Raw genomic sequence first — 16,201 nt, forward strand, 5'->3', positions numbered from 1 at the left:
AAACCTTTTCAGGCCTTAAGCGTAAAACGCTGCAGGGGTCCTACAGCATTTTATGGTGTTTTTACAGCTGTAGAGCAGACGGTGACCCTGCGGTCTGCCACATGTGGCAGCGAAATTGTACTGGGCAGGACCACGTACTTACGCACGCTTTCATGCGCAGTACAAGTGGGGGTTTTTTGCTTCGTTTTTGCGTGTAATTGTGTATGGTTGTGCACATATACACGCCAATAAAGAATAATGGGCTCTATCCCGCAGATATACAAGGCAAAATAGAACATGCTGCATTCATTTTTTGCGCTCGCATATTACACAATACCGACACGCTAATGTGATCGGAACTGTGTAAGGCAATGCATTTGATTGCCTGTGAGTTACCACACATCAAATGGGCGTACAGAGTCTGCCCGGCCTTAAAGGGACACAAACCAGATTTCCAAAATGTGGCCTGGTAAATAAGGCACAAACAGACTTGGTCTTAAAGGGGTTAAGATAGAAACTGTTGACATGCTCCATCGAAATCTGTATTATTGAGGCTTTCTATCAGAAGTATATTGTCCCCCACTCAGGTACCACATGGTATCTCACAGCATTCTTCTCAGTCCAATCCGGTGCCATACTGTGAAGTTGGTACATTCATAAAGTGAGTCTGCTTTATATCATGAGTGATTACAGTCACCCTTCACGTTTGGGCTACGGCACATTCATTATTGGTGCTTTCCCAGTTGGACTTCTGTTGATTTATCTTTAGTTTCAGCTGTGAACTCCACCATGTCAAGTGTTTTTGAGTTTTCAAAAATTTTCAAAAGCAGCCCAGGTCCTCATTGGCCACTGCTTTGTTGCTCTGTGCACCCGCTTTGAGCTCATTCAAATTCAGTTTTCCTTGTAGATTTCCCTATTTTTCTGCTGCTCTGCTGTTTGCAATCTATTTACTGGTGGATAGTCCCAAGCTGCCAGTACTGTACTGGCTGGGAATTCCTCTCCAACATTTCCCATGCTACCTTGCATAGTCCTGCTCCATCAGCTGCTAGGTAGCATCTGAATGTCCATCTTTCTGTTGCACATGGTAACTAGCAATGTCCCCATGTCCCTGTTACTAGAGAAGCCAAACTTGGTTTTCATTGGTAGCACAATTGTTTTTTTAGCGCAAGTGAATTACAAGATTAATGATGCATGTGTAGCCTGTTAGAGAAGAATGAGTTGTGTGAAAAGTTCATGGCCATTTAAATTATATATTTTGTTCCCTTGTCATCTATGATTGTTGTTTCAAATCGGGTGGTCTCGCATCCATGTTGAAAAATCTGGTCGGCGCTTACGCCGCATATCCAGCTCAAAATACCAGAAGAAAAGGCACTTTTTCTTCCATCTTAAAGCCAGGCAGCTAAGCGGGAATCAAACTGACCTCATCATAGTCAATGGGGTGTGTCCGGCGTTGTTCGTTTCTGTTGTTTGGTAACAAGTATGCCCCTTAAGTTCTCCCTGAACAGAGCAGGAAAGCGGAACTGCAAGCGAACAAACAACCCTTAAATGCTTTTGTTCTAAAAGTTAAACTACTAACCGCACCCTCTAAATGTGCCCCCTCCTCAAATGCCAGTCAAGGGAATAGAAAATGAGCACTGTGCGCCAAATACTACTCAGAAACATTGTGCCTCGATTCACCTGTAATGGTCCAACAGAAAGCCTACTGGGAAAACTATGCTCATGGTTATTAATGCCACAGTCCTTCTTTATGGAAGTAAGTGGAGAAAATATCTGCGCAACAGAGGACGCTGTTGAGTGAGAGGGCACATTACATATGCTACCATTGCTAGGGGTTTTCTAAATGCGCTTACGGGGTTGTTGCATCAGTGGAGAATGTGAAAGGTCTAAAGGAGGTCAAGAGGGGTGTACTTAAGGAGAACATTCAGCGGGTGTGTAGAGACATCTGTGGGTGAGTAGGTTGAGGGATGGCATTGTCTCTCCCCAAGGAAAGCATCCAGAAGGGGTGCTATTCCCAATCATTGTTTTACAGACTTTGTAAAAACTCATGCATTAATTTGAAGGAATGCTGGCATCCAATAGGTGGCGCTGCAGCGGTATTGTCTGAAGGAGAGATTTCACATTCCTTGTCACTGGTGGACTAATATCTTACTGTTATGTTCATCCCTCCTTGGTATTAATCTAAATGCCATTAATCCCAACATAAATGTGCCTTCTTACCCTCTGTCTCTAGTATATATCTAGTGCAAATTAAGTTCACCATGTTTGTGCCCTCCTATATGTTATAGTAAATACATCTTTAGAATTGTTACATTATGCCTGAGGAAGGACCCTGAGAGGTCCGAAAGCTCGCTGTAACATCATGTATTTTTGTTAGCCATTAAAAGGTATCATATCTACAAGATCACTTGGTTTCTCTTGCTGGGAATAATCACATTTTGCTCTACTAGTAACACGGGACCAAACCCTTTTTTTTTCGTTTTACCTAAATGCATATACTATGTACGTATATACAGTGTACATTTCTCAGTAGTGCACATAGCATGCTACCAGCACAGCTACTAGAAAGTAAGACAATCTGTCTGTATTTAGTCTTTTCTGTGTTCTTCAGCCTATCTAAACCACTCCAGGATGCTCCTCTTTGACAGCCTTTTGCGTTCCAGCTTAGGTCGGAGACATTTGGATTGGTTTCTATGGAAAATATCTTGCAGTATGCCGGACTATTTCTCCCTATCTTAGTGTACAGCATTTCAGGGTGACCTTGATTAGAAAGTTCCCAGTGGTGATAATATCCCTTATGTACTCGCCTCTGGCGTGAAGCCAGAACACATGATATGGGGCGATACTAGTGAGATGCCTGGCAGGACCTCGCTCTACATTACGGCTCCTGGTGTATAAAATCTATCTAGTAGCGGCTACCATACCAGTATAGTCCTATGGAATGGATTACATAGAAGTCAAGACGACTTGATACGTCGTGCTTTATTATCCTCTGATCATGTTACAAAGTATCCTGAAAGGGATTTCGGTTGTTTCATTGTTACGTTGCATAATAGAAGTTCAAGGTAACGCTTTCCCTAGGAGAAGGGAATGGATCAGTCATTAATTCCGTCAAGGCCACATGGTATAAAGCGAATCTTGTACAAGGATGTGTCTGGTGCCGTCGCCTCGAATGCCACATAAAACTACTGTGGTTCACCTTCGCGAGTTTTGATCTAAATGGCTCCACTGTGCTGATCTGCCCGTTATATGGTGTACTTTATGACGTGTTTTTTTTCACAGTTCAATCCAGTACATTGTTCTTCCCTCCTCCCTATATGAGTCATATTCAGCTATGAACTATTTCATGTGACTTTCTGATTGTTAATTATGTAACTGAGCAATGGTGGCTGAATTACTTGCATAGCCGAAATGCTGAATGCTTTTATTTAAGAGCGTCGCCTATAGTCTTCTTTGTCTTGAGAAGACACTTTTTTTTTTACACACTATCATAGTCGTAACTTAGTTGGGTAGAAGGGAGAGAGGAGACTGGTTTTTGTTGTCCTCATTGTATGGCAAACTGGTAATAAACATACATTGGTGGAAATTGGAAGTATTCCAGGAGTTTGAGGGAATTTCATGAAACATGGTAGATATGTAGAGAGTTATACACGGGGAAGGGACTTGTTATTTCTATAGCGCCAACTTAGTCTGCAGCGCTTTCAGGTAATTTGTTTATTACCCCCAGGATAGAAGGCTGAGTCAACCTTGAGCCGGCTACCTGAACCAAGCGGGCATTGAACCTGCAACCTTCAGGTTGCGAGCCAGAGCTTAGGATTGCATTTCTGCTGCCTTAACTCTTTCCAATCCAATTTGTATCCTGGTTTTCCTAGGGGGCTTACTCTTTTTCTGCCGTTAACAACGGCGCTATATGCTGGCTAAAGCCAGTACTGCATGAGGTGACACGTTGGATAGGCTCCAATAGCAGAGAGGCTGGCAATATACAGTAAGAGAACCCTGACGGACGTCTTCAAACATCGGAGCTGTACAGCCTTAAATCATAATGTTTTTAGAGGTCAGACAGTGGATTGGAAAGGGTTAATACTCTGCGCCACAATAGCAAATTGGAATGAATCAGACTAAGTTTATTAGGCTGCCTGTCCACGGGCGTTGCTGTATCGAGCGGCGGATCGCCGCCGCTGGGGAGCAGGAGCCTGAAGACGGATCTCCGCGGTCAGTCTATCTGACAGCATGTTCCCAACTGCCGGCCTCAAACGGAGAATCACAATGATTCTCCGCTCGTGGACAGGGGGACTGCACTTTCCATAGCAGTGCTATGGAAAACGTGCATTGCGTTCCCCGCGTCCGGATTATCGCCACGGGGAACGCAATTCAAAAACGCCCGTGGACAGGCAGCCTTACTGTTCGGTACAAGTTTCAGTAAGAAGTTTGCTCACCATGAGCTCCTTCACACTCTTTGATTCTTGCTGGCATTGAATCAATAAGGGATTGGATATCTTGTTGGGGTCTCTCCATGTCTGCAAGACTTGTGCAGTCAGTTGTTGTACAGTTTGTGGTGGGGGGCAATGTTATTTAATACCTCTACCTATGCAGACATGCTCTATTTGGGATAAATCTGGGGATCAGGAGGGCCAATCCATGGTCGTCACAGATTATTGCAGTATGTGACTGGGCATTATCCTGTTGGAAAATACCATTTTGTATGGTGGTCATGAAGGGTATGACAACAGGGTATACCACTCTGTCCACACATCAGCGGGCAGCCATTGTGTCTAAAACAACCACCAACACTGTCCTGCTGTCATAACTGATTGCCCCCCAAGCCATGACTCCATGGGTTGGACTTGTGTAGCGCTCTGAAATCACTGCAGGGTCGTCCCTTTCTCTAAAACGCCGACGGATACATTGACGATTATTACTTGGCCCCAGACAGACTCAATACTTGTCACTTAACACAACTGTTCTCCAGTCATATCTCCAGTTGCATCTAGCAGTACACCAAGTTAGTCATTGACGGCAGTAAAATCGGGATAACGGAACACATTGCATGGGGGTCCGAGAATGCGACCCAGCTTGAAGCAATTGGTTTACAATTGGGGTGACTGACTCAGATCTGTGCTGCATTTGTATGTCTATCAGGAATTGCCATCTGCACAATTTTTAGGACTTCTTATGGCGCTGTCCTTCTGCGTGGACCTGGGCCAGGTCTGTGAGTGCTGGAGCTTCCTGTGTCCACTGAGTAACCCCTCTCTGTACTGACATCGCTCTACGGCCAGTCCTTGTGGAGACATCATGATATGATGCCCGCATTTTTAACCTGCCAATTATCGAACCTCTCTTAAAATCGGAGTTCGAACTCTACAATTTAGCGTACCTGGTCACTGGCAATCTGTGGACAAAAAAGGACCTTCTTACACAACACACTATACAACTTAGAAACTAAAACAATGTAGCATTTTGCATAACAAAGGGCCCCATAATTTGCATACTAATACATGGACTTCATCCAGTTTTTAATTATTCAGTAACCATCATATGGAGTTACTCTGATCCAGGTTTCATAAATTTTCAGCAACTTTGTCTAGGTGTAACACTCCCAATATCCACTAGTGTAGTTGAATAAGGAGCTGATGTGAGTTGTGGCCAAGAACCTTGAGCGCAACTTTAAAATCGTTTATCTGAGGAAACCCAACGGGTGCTTTTTAGACCCCACTGATTTGCTGCAAATCCCCCCCCCCCCCCCCCCCCATGAGATTGCAAAGAGCTGTTTGGTTGACATGGCAGCTGGGGGCCTTCTGAAGGACCCCAGCGCTGCTACTGCGGATTGCATGTCAAGCTATGGCTTCATAGACTGTCAGACCCTGGTATAATGTAATACTATGGTATTATATCATACTGCATGAGCGATCAAACAGTCACATGTTAGAGAAAAATATATAAATCAGTTTAAAAACGTTTTAGTAATCATTAAAAAAAGATGAAAAGCATTCAAACTGTAAAAAAAACTTTTCCCCATGATTATAATATAAAAATCTAAATAAAAAAAACAGAAACAAATTTGGTATTGCTGCGGCTGTGAAGGTCCCATCTGGCTCATTCTATTAAAAAAAATATATATATATATTTCTGTTAATATTTTTTGATGATTTATGTTTTTATGACTCTTATAGTATATTTTACTATTCTCAAACATTTCTCCTAACAAAACCCTATCTAATGCTGCACTCAAACTTCACCAGGCAACTTTACACGTGTTTCCACAAGTTTTGACAGATTGAAGAGAAAGATTTATTCAGTCTGCATTTCAGTATAGAAGTAAATAGATGTTTTTAACTAACACATCTGACCAAAAATAAGCCAGTGAGGTAATGTAACTTATTATATTTGTTATATTAAGTAATTAAAGGGGTTGTCCCGAGGCAGCAAGTGGGTCTATACACTTCTGTATGGCCATAATAATGCACTTTGTAATGTACATTGTGCATTAATTATGAGCCATACAGAAGTTATAAAAAGTTTTTTACTTACCTGCTCCGTTGTTAGCGTCCTCGTTCCCATGGAGCCCGACTAATTTTCGCCCTCCGATGGCCAAATTAGCCGCGCTTGCGCAGTCCGGGTCTTCTGTAGTCTTCTATGGAGCCGCTCGTGCCAGAGAGCGGCTCCGTGTAGCTCCGCCCCGTCACGTGCCGATTCCAGCCAATCAGGAGGCTGGAATCGGCAGTGGACCGCACAGAAGAGCTGCGGTCCACGAAGCAAGAGGTTCCCGGCGGCCATCTTCACAGGTAAGTATAGAAGTCACCGGAGCGCGGGGATCAAGGTAAGCGCTCCGGTAAGCTGTCTGTACGTCCCTGCATCGGGGTTGTCTCGCGCCGAACGGGGGGGGGGGTTGAAAAAAAAAAAAACCCGTTTCGGCGCGGGACAACCCCTTTAAGCCTGGGTTCACACAGGGCGGATTTGCCGCGGTTTGCCGTTGCATATCCGCACTGCGGCAAAACCGCTGCGTTTGCAGTGCAATGCAGCACAAATGAGATTTGCCAAAAAGCTGTTCTCACAGGACAGATTTTTTTCTGCACAGCCACAGTGCGGAAATGCAACTACGGCGCGGTTTTAAAAGAAGCAGCATGTCCATTCTTCTGTCTTTTCCGCAGTGCTTTTTTGTCCATAGACCTCTATGGACGCAGCTAAATCTGCAACAAAATACGCTGCAAAATGTAAAAAGCGCTGCGGAAAAAAACACTTGCGGATTTTTACGCAGGAAAATCCGCAAGCCAAAATGAACCTTTGAAGCGGCTTTGCCGCAGAAGCAGTTCTTCTGCGGCAAAACCGCAACGGAAAAAACGCGGCAAAACCGCAGCAAATCCTCCCCGTGTGAACCCAGCCTAAGGGCGCCCACCCACTGGCGATTTTTTTTTCCCTGCGAAATTCGCAGCATTTTTTTCTCTGCAGGGGTCTATGGGACTTGTAATGTTAAAATCGCGATCGCGCAAAATCGCGATTTCGCGGTAAATTGCGATTTTGCGCGATCACGATTTTAACATTACAAGTCCCATAGACCCCTGCAGAGAAAAAAATGCTGCGAATTTCGCAGGGAAAAAAATCGCCAGTGGGTGGGCGCCCTAATAGTAGAATCAATAGCCCACCAACTAGATGCCCGGTCTGTTACCAAGAAAGTATAATTAATTGTTCTGTTAGTTAATGGTCATTATCATTTACAACAAAAGTCCTTTACTTAAGTCTTATAAGGTTCATATATATTGCAGTTACCTGTTACTGAATAAAACATCTAAAAAAAAAAGATTCTTATTTTAAGTATACATTCAAACACGTCCTGTCTGTTACCCGTACGTCCTGTCTGTTACCATATGAAAAAATAAATTATGGGTGTTTATAACTAAGAGATCAGAACAAGTACAAAACAGACAATCTTTTAAGAGTATACTGAAAATAATGCAAAAGAGTCTTGATTATATATTGACTAGGAGAACAGAAATTTTGAAAAAATACAAGCATTCTGCTCTTGCTATTCCTTTACACATCCTGTCTGTTACTAAAAGTCACATGTCATTTACTAAGAAATGAGTTAGGAGGTAGGTATGACATAGATACATTTGTCACAGTGCAGTGTTTAACTACCTATAGCTATTTTTAAAGTTTCAGACAAAAATATATTTAAAAACATAAAAAAGTGTACAAATTTGCATGTGCGTTTCCTGTCCGCTACCATGGATTGCACCACTTATCAAAGTAAGGGCTCATTCAGACGAGCGTGTTTATGTGCGTACAATCGAAGCGCTGCCTGTGATTGGCTGAGCGCTGTGACCAATCACAGGCAGCACTCAGCTGAACGCTCAACCAATCAGATACAGCCCATTCAGCAGGCGGGGATTTTAAATCCCTGCCTGCTGAAAGAACTTCACTACAATGCCGGGGACCCAAGTGGCTAGATGCACCTGACTCCAACAGCGGCGAAGAGGTAATTATATGTTTTTTTAAAATTTTTTACACAAACCAGGGATGATTTTCAAGGAAGGGCTTATATTTAGAGATGAGCGAACGTGTTCTTAACGAACACTTACGCACCCGAACACCGGCTTTTCCGAGGACTTCCGTGTTCGCGCGTAAGTATTCGGGGGGCGCCGGGGGGCGGGGAGAGGCGCGGCGGCGCGGGCGGCAGCAGCGGGGAACAGGGGTGAGCCCTCTCTCTCTCCCTCTCCCCCCCACTCCCCGCCGCAACCCCCCGCGCTGCCACGGCGACCCCCGAACTTTTTTCGCCCGAACACGGAATTCCTCGCGAAGTTCGGTGTCCGGGCGAAAAGGGGCGGAGCCGAACACGTTCGCTCATCTCTACTTATATTTAAAGCCCTTCCCTGAAATTCACTGCAGGGGTTGCGGGCAGCCTATTGCTTTCAATGGGGCCGTTGGCAGCAGCGGTGGCCCTATTGAAAGCAATGTTGTACGGACCTGCATTCACCCATATTTTTGGACGTAAGTGGGCGCGTGTTTTTTTTCGCACCATTGTACGCACATGAACACACTCGTACATTACTAATCCTGCACAGTCAATGTCGTTAGAAAAAGAAAAACACAAGTTCAGAATTGTTCTTTTTTAGTCACCCCCGTCTCCAAATAAAATTAAATAAAAAGCTATCAAAAAGTCTTATGTACTCCAAAATAGAACCAATAGAAACTACAAGACATCCTGCAAAAATCGAGCCCTCGCACAACTGTCGACGGAAAAAAGTTATGGCTTTCAGAAGATGGCGGCAGAAAGTAATTTTTCCCCCTAAAGATATCTTTTTAAAAAAAAACAGTACAGCAAAAGAAAAACTCAATAAACTTTATATCCCCATAATCGTACTGACCAGCAGAATAAAGTTATCATCTCACTTTTGCTGCAGTGAGTATGAAGTAGAAACAAGATCCCCCAAAGATGGTGGAAACGCTTTTTATTTACCATTGCACTCCACTTAGAAATGTGTTAAAAGTTTTTCAGTACATTATAGGGTACGTTAAATGGCACCATTCAAAAATACTATTCGTCCCGCAAAAAAGAACCCCCTGGACAGCCACGTTGATGGATAAATAAAAGAGTTGTGATTTTTTTTTTTTAAGTGGGAAGTGAAAAAAACAAAACAAAAAAAAAAATTAAAAATGGTCATGTCCTTAAGGGTTAAAAAGCTATTGTTCTTAGCACAATAAAACCCATTGTAAAGCAATTCATAGTATAAATGATACCACCCTGATAGCGCCGCACACAGTGATATCAGCTACAGAATAACCCTTTGTAGGTCCTTTATCTGGCCGTGTCCCTGATATGTATGAATGTGGTAAATGGCTTCCTTGTAGCGAGGGGGAGGCTGCAGACATACATACTGTGGGTTTTTCCAGCACTGGACGCCTGTCATAGCAGAATGGCGCGAGGCCAGACTCCAGCTGGCTGCGGTTAACCGCACTTACCACACAGGAAGGTATAGCTTGTGCAAACCTTTGGCTGAAGGATCATTTCACTCCTGGCCTCTTCTCTGTTCTCAGTGGAAACTGCCTGGTTCTCACGAGTGTTTGAAACTTATTATTTCTCCCTCGTCTGTCATTGCCGGGTTTTTTTTGATGTTCCAAAAGTGGAAAATCTGATATCCAGCGTCTAAAAACAGACCCTCTTCCTCGTAAGAGGAACGGTTTTATGCAGTCTGTAAAAGGGGGGGGGAGGGGGTCACTTATTTTGAGTCTTTGACATTTTTTAATGGTATTTGATGGTTAATATTCAAATACATTTTTTTAACTATTTAGATTAATAGAATGAAATGTAGATCAGCTTTTATATGTGAGCGGCAGCATGGGGGCCTATGGCAGATCGGTGCAGCATAGTCGCACGTAAAACCTATCCACATAATATGCTGTCACCACCTCGTGTGAAGGAACCCTTAACCCTTTGCAATCCAATTTTGGATTCAGGGTTTCCTAGGGGTCTTTCTCTTTCTGCCATTATACAATGGCACCATCTGCTGGCTAGAGCCAGTACTGCGGTATTTGACATGCCGGAGAGGCCCCCGACAACACAGTGGCCAAAAATCTACAGTATTTTTTAACAGTTTTCGGTTCAATACTGGCATTTTGGCCAAAAAGACTAATAAAGTCAACTGTTCCGTCAGGTCAAAATGTTGGAATTGAACGGAAACTTGCTAAAACAAAGATCATTTTACTAACGGCAGCCTATGATTCAGTCCAGGGTTCCATCTAAACACTACTTTTCCCATGAAGATGGAGCCCTGGCACGAAACCCTTTAGTGGGGTTTAAAACGCTATCCGAAGGTAGCCTTAGGCTGCCTGCAGACGGCCAGGTCGGATGCGGACCCGTGCCCCTGCACAGCCCTGCAGCTCACCCGCTCTCGGCGTCTCCTCTCTGCGCTGTGTGCCGGCTGCCGCCCAGCCAGCGCATGCGCGGAGAGGAGCCGGCGCATCACCACTGACGTTTCTGTGTGTCTCTCGGAAATAGAACATGCCGCGATTTGTTTTCATGCAGACAAATCACGTCCGTCTGCCTAGGATTGCGTTATCTAATGCTGCAGGAAATCCCGCCGAGGAATTTCCTCCCGTGTGCAGGGGGCCTTTGGGTCCTTTTACACCAGCTAATAGATTGTTCAGATTCCCGCATCCAGTAGGAATGTGAACGATTGTCGTTCAGGAGAGAGGGAGAGAGACCAAGAAAAAAAAAAAAAGCTCGGCACCCGGCGTCCCACATACAAAAATGCTCGAGTCTCCCATTGTAGTCAATGGGGTTCGTTACTCGAGTAGAGCTCTCGAATTTTACAAAAAGCTTGACTCGAATAACACGGACCCGAGCATTTGGGTGCTCGCTCATCTCTAGCTCTGACTTGTGTCCTAGTAATTTGGGCTGGTATATGTTGGAATACCTTTATTTCTGCTGTATAATATGGCCCAGTCTAATGCACTATTCTAGACAGAAGCACCATTTAAAAAATAAAGCAAGTGTATACTTTAGTATATGTTTTAATTTTACCCTAGGAGCCTGTGGGCTGTGGGTATGTGAGAGAAGCCTTGATGTAACCCTTCTGAGGCCCTGCGACATCTAGTCATTCACATGCTATAAATAGTGCTCTTCTCTCTGTTATTCCTCCCACAGTTCTTGGCTCTTGTGTTTATTTCTGGATTTTACTTTCATATGACAGTTTTTATCTGCTTTAGGGTTTAGGTTAATGCTTTATATAGGGTCTGTTTCCTCCGCTAGCAGATAATGATTTTGCTGTATGATCATTATGTCAAGTGAGCAGACATTATCAAATAGCACTTTTGCTACCATTTCCTTCCTCTATGTACGAGTGTACAACGTGTGTCATTCTTCATTGAACTTCAAAAGCCATGGAAAACTTTGTGTAGGAAAAAGCAATACACACATATCTTACTAAGTTCCTGCAAAAAAAAATAAGGCACTTCTCTGTTTTTTTTTTTGCATTGAGTTTTCATTCTCATGCATTTAGAAAGCATCATGCTTGCTTTGCAGGCTCTTCTATATTTAGGTTTCTGACTTGGAAGTGTTCCTAGCACCGATCAGCTGGTTTCTTTCATGAATCCACTCAAGCTCAGCTTTCCCAGCCCTCTCCACTTTCAGAGGCTGTCACCCACTTAATACTACATAGTCATCTTTCCTTCTGTTGAATCCTCCCTCCGACTAGGAGCTGGTTCATTCCTCCTCACTACTGCTAAGAGCAGAAATTTCATCCGGAATGAAATACAGCCCTCTGTAATAGTAGCCTTCTCTGCTCTGCTCTCCCCCATCATCCCTCAGCACTGTCATAGAGCCCTTTGTAATAGTAGCTTTCTCTGCTCTGCTCTGCTCTCCCCACCATCCCTCAGCACTGTCATACAGCCCTCTGTAATAGTAGCTTTCTCTGCTCTGCTCTCCCCCACCATCCCTCGGCACTGTCATACAGCCCTCTGTAATAGTAGCTTTCTCTGCTCTGCTCTCCCCACCATCCCTCAGTACTGTCATACAGCCCTCTGTAATAGTAGCTTTCTCTGCTCTCGGTCCTCCTGATCTCCTTCACCATCCCCCAGCACTGTCATACAGCCCTCTGTAATGGCTCAGTGGAAAGGCAGTGAATGCATGTTGGCAGCAGGGGAGCAGGCTAGGGAAGGAGCTGTCAGTTTTCACTCACTGACAAAATTTCAGTCCTCCAGTCTGCAATGCCTTGGAAAACAATGCAAGCCAAGAAACCAAACAATCATAATTTTTTAATAAAAAAAACAATTGCAAAAAGTCTATAAATTTCCAAAAACACATTTATTAAAAGAAGAATAAAAGAATGCATAGGTGTACATAGTCCTTAAGAATCTAGATGTGATTGACCATACATACAAATATCTCATGTGCTTAACAGGGAAAGGGATGGGTTGTCTTCATTGGACAACCTCTTAAGGCCTCGTTCACACAAGCGCTGTTTTAGTGCAGCATAGGTGTGCAAAAAAAATCATGCCTATACTGCGCTAAAAATAGTATGAACAGGCAGCTGCTCACTGGAGGAAAGAGAGAAGAAGCCCTGCAGGGCTTCGCTATTTTCCCATAGCAGGGAGAGAGAGAGCTGGGCTATGGGGGATTAATCCATAGTCCCGCTCAGTCACTCCCTGCTGTGGGTTAATCCCCCATAGCCCCGCTCTCTCTCCCTGACATGGGAGATTAACCTATAGTCCCGCTCTCCCTGCTCTGGGGATTCCTGAGGGATATCCCCATAGCACAGAAAGAGTGGGCGCGGTTAGAGAAAGGGGCAGTGCTGTAGAGTTTCTCACAGATAATTTCCGTAGCAAATATAGCTCCGTCCCCTCCTCACACACTCTCAGGGAAGCCCTGTAACCCCGCCCCCTATCTCTCCCCGCTATAGGGAAATTCCTTGGGGAGAGAGGTTGAAAGAGTCCCCTACTGCTCTCCGCTGGAAATGCCCTCAGTGGGGCTGGAAGAATACCCTACTGCTTACAGTAGGGTATATTGTTGTACATTTCTGTTAGTTCCCGTGGAGATTAAGGGAACCCTCGGGGGTTCCCCTCATCCCTGTGGGAACTAACAGAAGTTTACAGTGGGACATTTAAAATGTGCTTCTGGGCAGCAGGTTTTAAATGTCCTACTATAAGCAGCGGATATTCCCTCGGTCAGCAGAAATCTGCTTTTCCTGCGCAGGAGTTTCCATAGTCTCCTGCTTCCATAGGAGTTTATGGAAACTCCTGTGCAGCTCACACCAAAGATAGGTCTGGTCCCATCTTTTTTCGCAGCATGGACCTTAGATGCAGGCATTGTATCCACGCATGTGCTATCTTTGATTGGTGCAAGGATTTAGCGCATCTAAAATTCCTTCATGTGAACGTTTCTATAGGAAACCATTGGTTCTAATAGAAGCGCTTTCTGTACACACCTCTAAGGCGCGCAAACAGCCCTTGTGTAAACGAGCCCTAAAGTGAGTGTTTATATGATCATACATTATAGATACATTTTCTTTTTGCCTTCAATGAACAAATGATTGTTTTCTCAAATAACATTGTCTACACTTACTATCAGTGTTCAATCATTTTTCACTTTATAAAGTGTCATTACAGATTACTGGTTTTAGTAAATGCACCCTATTGTGTCACATTCCTTTCACATGTTTTTTGGATACTTACCCTGTGTATGGGCAGAATTATAATTTGTCTTGAGAAAATCTGTAGATTATTGTTTATCCGCCCATAGGAGGACAGATGAATTTTAGTTCCACTTTTAAGTGGACATGACTATATTTACTCGCTGTGCTGAATGCAGTTGTGTTTCTTCACATCCAGTGTGTGCATAAAACTGGTATTCTGTCTGACTTATTTTTTTCACTTCTTTTCTAGTTAAGCGCCAACGTGCTGATCTTCCTTTGCACAAATATTATTGGCATTTGCACCCACTACCCCGCAGAGGTGTCCCAGAGACAGGCATTCCAAGAAACAAGAGGATACATCCAAGCCAGGCTGCACCTTCAAAGAGAGAACCAGCAGCAAGTAAGTGTGAGATTAGAGGAATATGTGCCGCACCAATGAGTATGGGCAGAGGAATAATGAGCAGAGACAGAACTTGAAGGAAAAACTGTAAACAGACCCTAACTTAGGGTGGAGAAGGGTAATGAGACGATGGGGGTAATAAGAGACATTCCTATTTTTTGTGGCTCCACAGCAGCATGCATGGATTTCATATTGACATCAGTTACTAAGTTGCAGAAAGGCTCTATGTTAATAACATATTCCATTTCATAATGCATTTTGTGTAACAGGGAAAACATTTGTCTCTTGATACCCCAAGTGGTGTCATCTATTTCCCACACTGTGTAATTAGAGGCATAGCAGCCCCTTCCTACACACAGTGAGATGTGAGGGAAACAAGATAAGGCACCACTGACAGGACAATTGCACAAAGTTTGCAGTGCGCTTCAATGGCAAATTTTTTGGCTGGCAGGCAGGGGAGGGAGGGAGTGAGGGAGGGAGAGAGAGAGGGAGGGAGAGGGAGAGAGAGGGAGAGAGAGGGAGAGAGAGGGAGAGAGAGGGGGAGAGGGAGAGAGAGGGGGGGGGGGGAGAGAAAGAGAGAGAAAAAAAAAAAGGCTCGGCACCCGGCGTCCAACATACAAAAATGCTCGAGTCTCCCATTGTAGTCAATGGGGTTCATTACTCGAGTAGAGCTCTCAAATTTTATGAAAAGCTCGCCTCGAATAACGTAGACCCGAGCATTTGGGTGCTCGCTCATCTCTAACTCTATAAGTACCAGGTTTGCAATAACTCATTAGCTGAGGGTCTTGCACAAAGATTACAAGCTCACTGCATATGATAGGAGTAGATTTTTTTTGTCTCTTATTACCCCATTCTTTTATTACCCTGCTCTCTGCCATGTGCAATTTGTAAAACTTGGTGCCACATGTTCCAGGGGGGCCTCAGAGCCCCTTCAGGTATCGGGTCCCAGGTACAACTGCCACCTCCATGCCACTATGGTTATACTATGTATCAAATTATGTAGTTTTCAAATATTAAGACTTTATTTACTCTCTTTAATGATTTTAAGCTGCATTGTAGATCTGGTTGCACAGTAAACTCTTGTGCAGTCTTTTGGGGCTGCAGCTTGCTACTTCTATAGCCAACAGCTCTCTGCATGAGTAACTGGTTGTCTACTTGGAGAGAGACTTGCACAGCATTGCAACATTGTCTTATATGTTGTTCAGCATTTCCAATGGAGATTCCATAGATAACAGAAACATAAAAGTAGGTCCAGTGCATTCCCACGTTGCAAATCCTCTCATTGTCTGCCTGCAACTAATATTTTTGGCAAAAGGCTTGCAAAAATGTCAAATAACTGTAAGTGTGTGGTTTATATGTCTATGTGATTGCACCTCTCCCCTGTGCAGGAGCGCCTCCTGCTGTCAGTGCTGCCACGTCATGTTGCAATGGAAATGAAAGAAGATATCAACACCAAAAAGGAGGATATGATGTTCCACAAAATCTACATACAGAAGCATGACAACGTCAGGTAATGCGGAGCTCCAGCTCTCTTTTTATTCCCTATTAGGGATGTAATGTCACGCACAAAATTGTCATGTCTTTTTAACAACGGTATGAAGAATTGGCAGTAATTTGTGTCAGGAGAGCCAGTCTATTGATAAAAGTACCTGTCAGCTAACAACACTACCATTTTGTAGGTTAAAGTGCCTCTTAATTG

General features: G+C 43.9%; 1 protein-coding gene across 1 annotated transcript in view; it reads left to right on the forward strand.

Annotated features, from left to right (window-relative positions):
- ADCY6 (adenylate cyclase 6) overlaps window positions 1-16,201 on the forward strand; it is a 180,610-nt gene that overhangs the window by 100,467 nt on the left and 63,942 nt on the right. Inside the window, exons 4-5 of the mRNA XM_066585787.1 lie at window positions 14,353-14,502; window positions 15,891-16,012. Coding sequence (XP_066441884.1) covers window positions 14,353-14,502; window positions 15,891-16,012 — 272 coding nt within the window. The remainder of the gene's footprint in view (window positions 1-14,352; window positions 14,503-15,890; window positions 16,013-16,201) is intronic.

Source organism: Eleutherodactylus coqui, chromosome 1 (genome assembly GCF_035609145.1).
Source record: "Eleutherodactylus coqui strain aEleCoq1 chromosome 1, aEleCoq1.hap1, whole genome shotgun sequence".
NCBI classification, from domain to species: domain Eukaryota; kingdom Metazoa; phylum Chordata; class Amphibia; order Anura; family Eleutherodactylidae; genus Eleutherodactylus; species Eleutherodactylus coqui.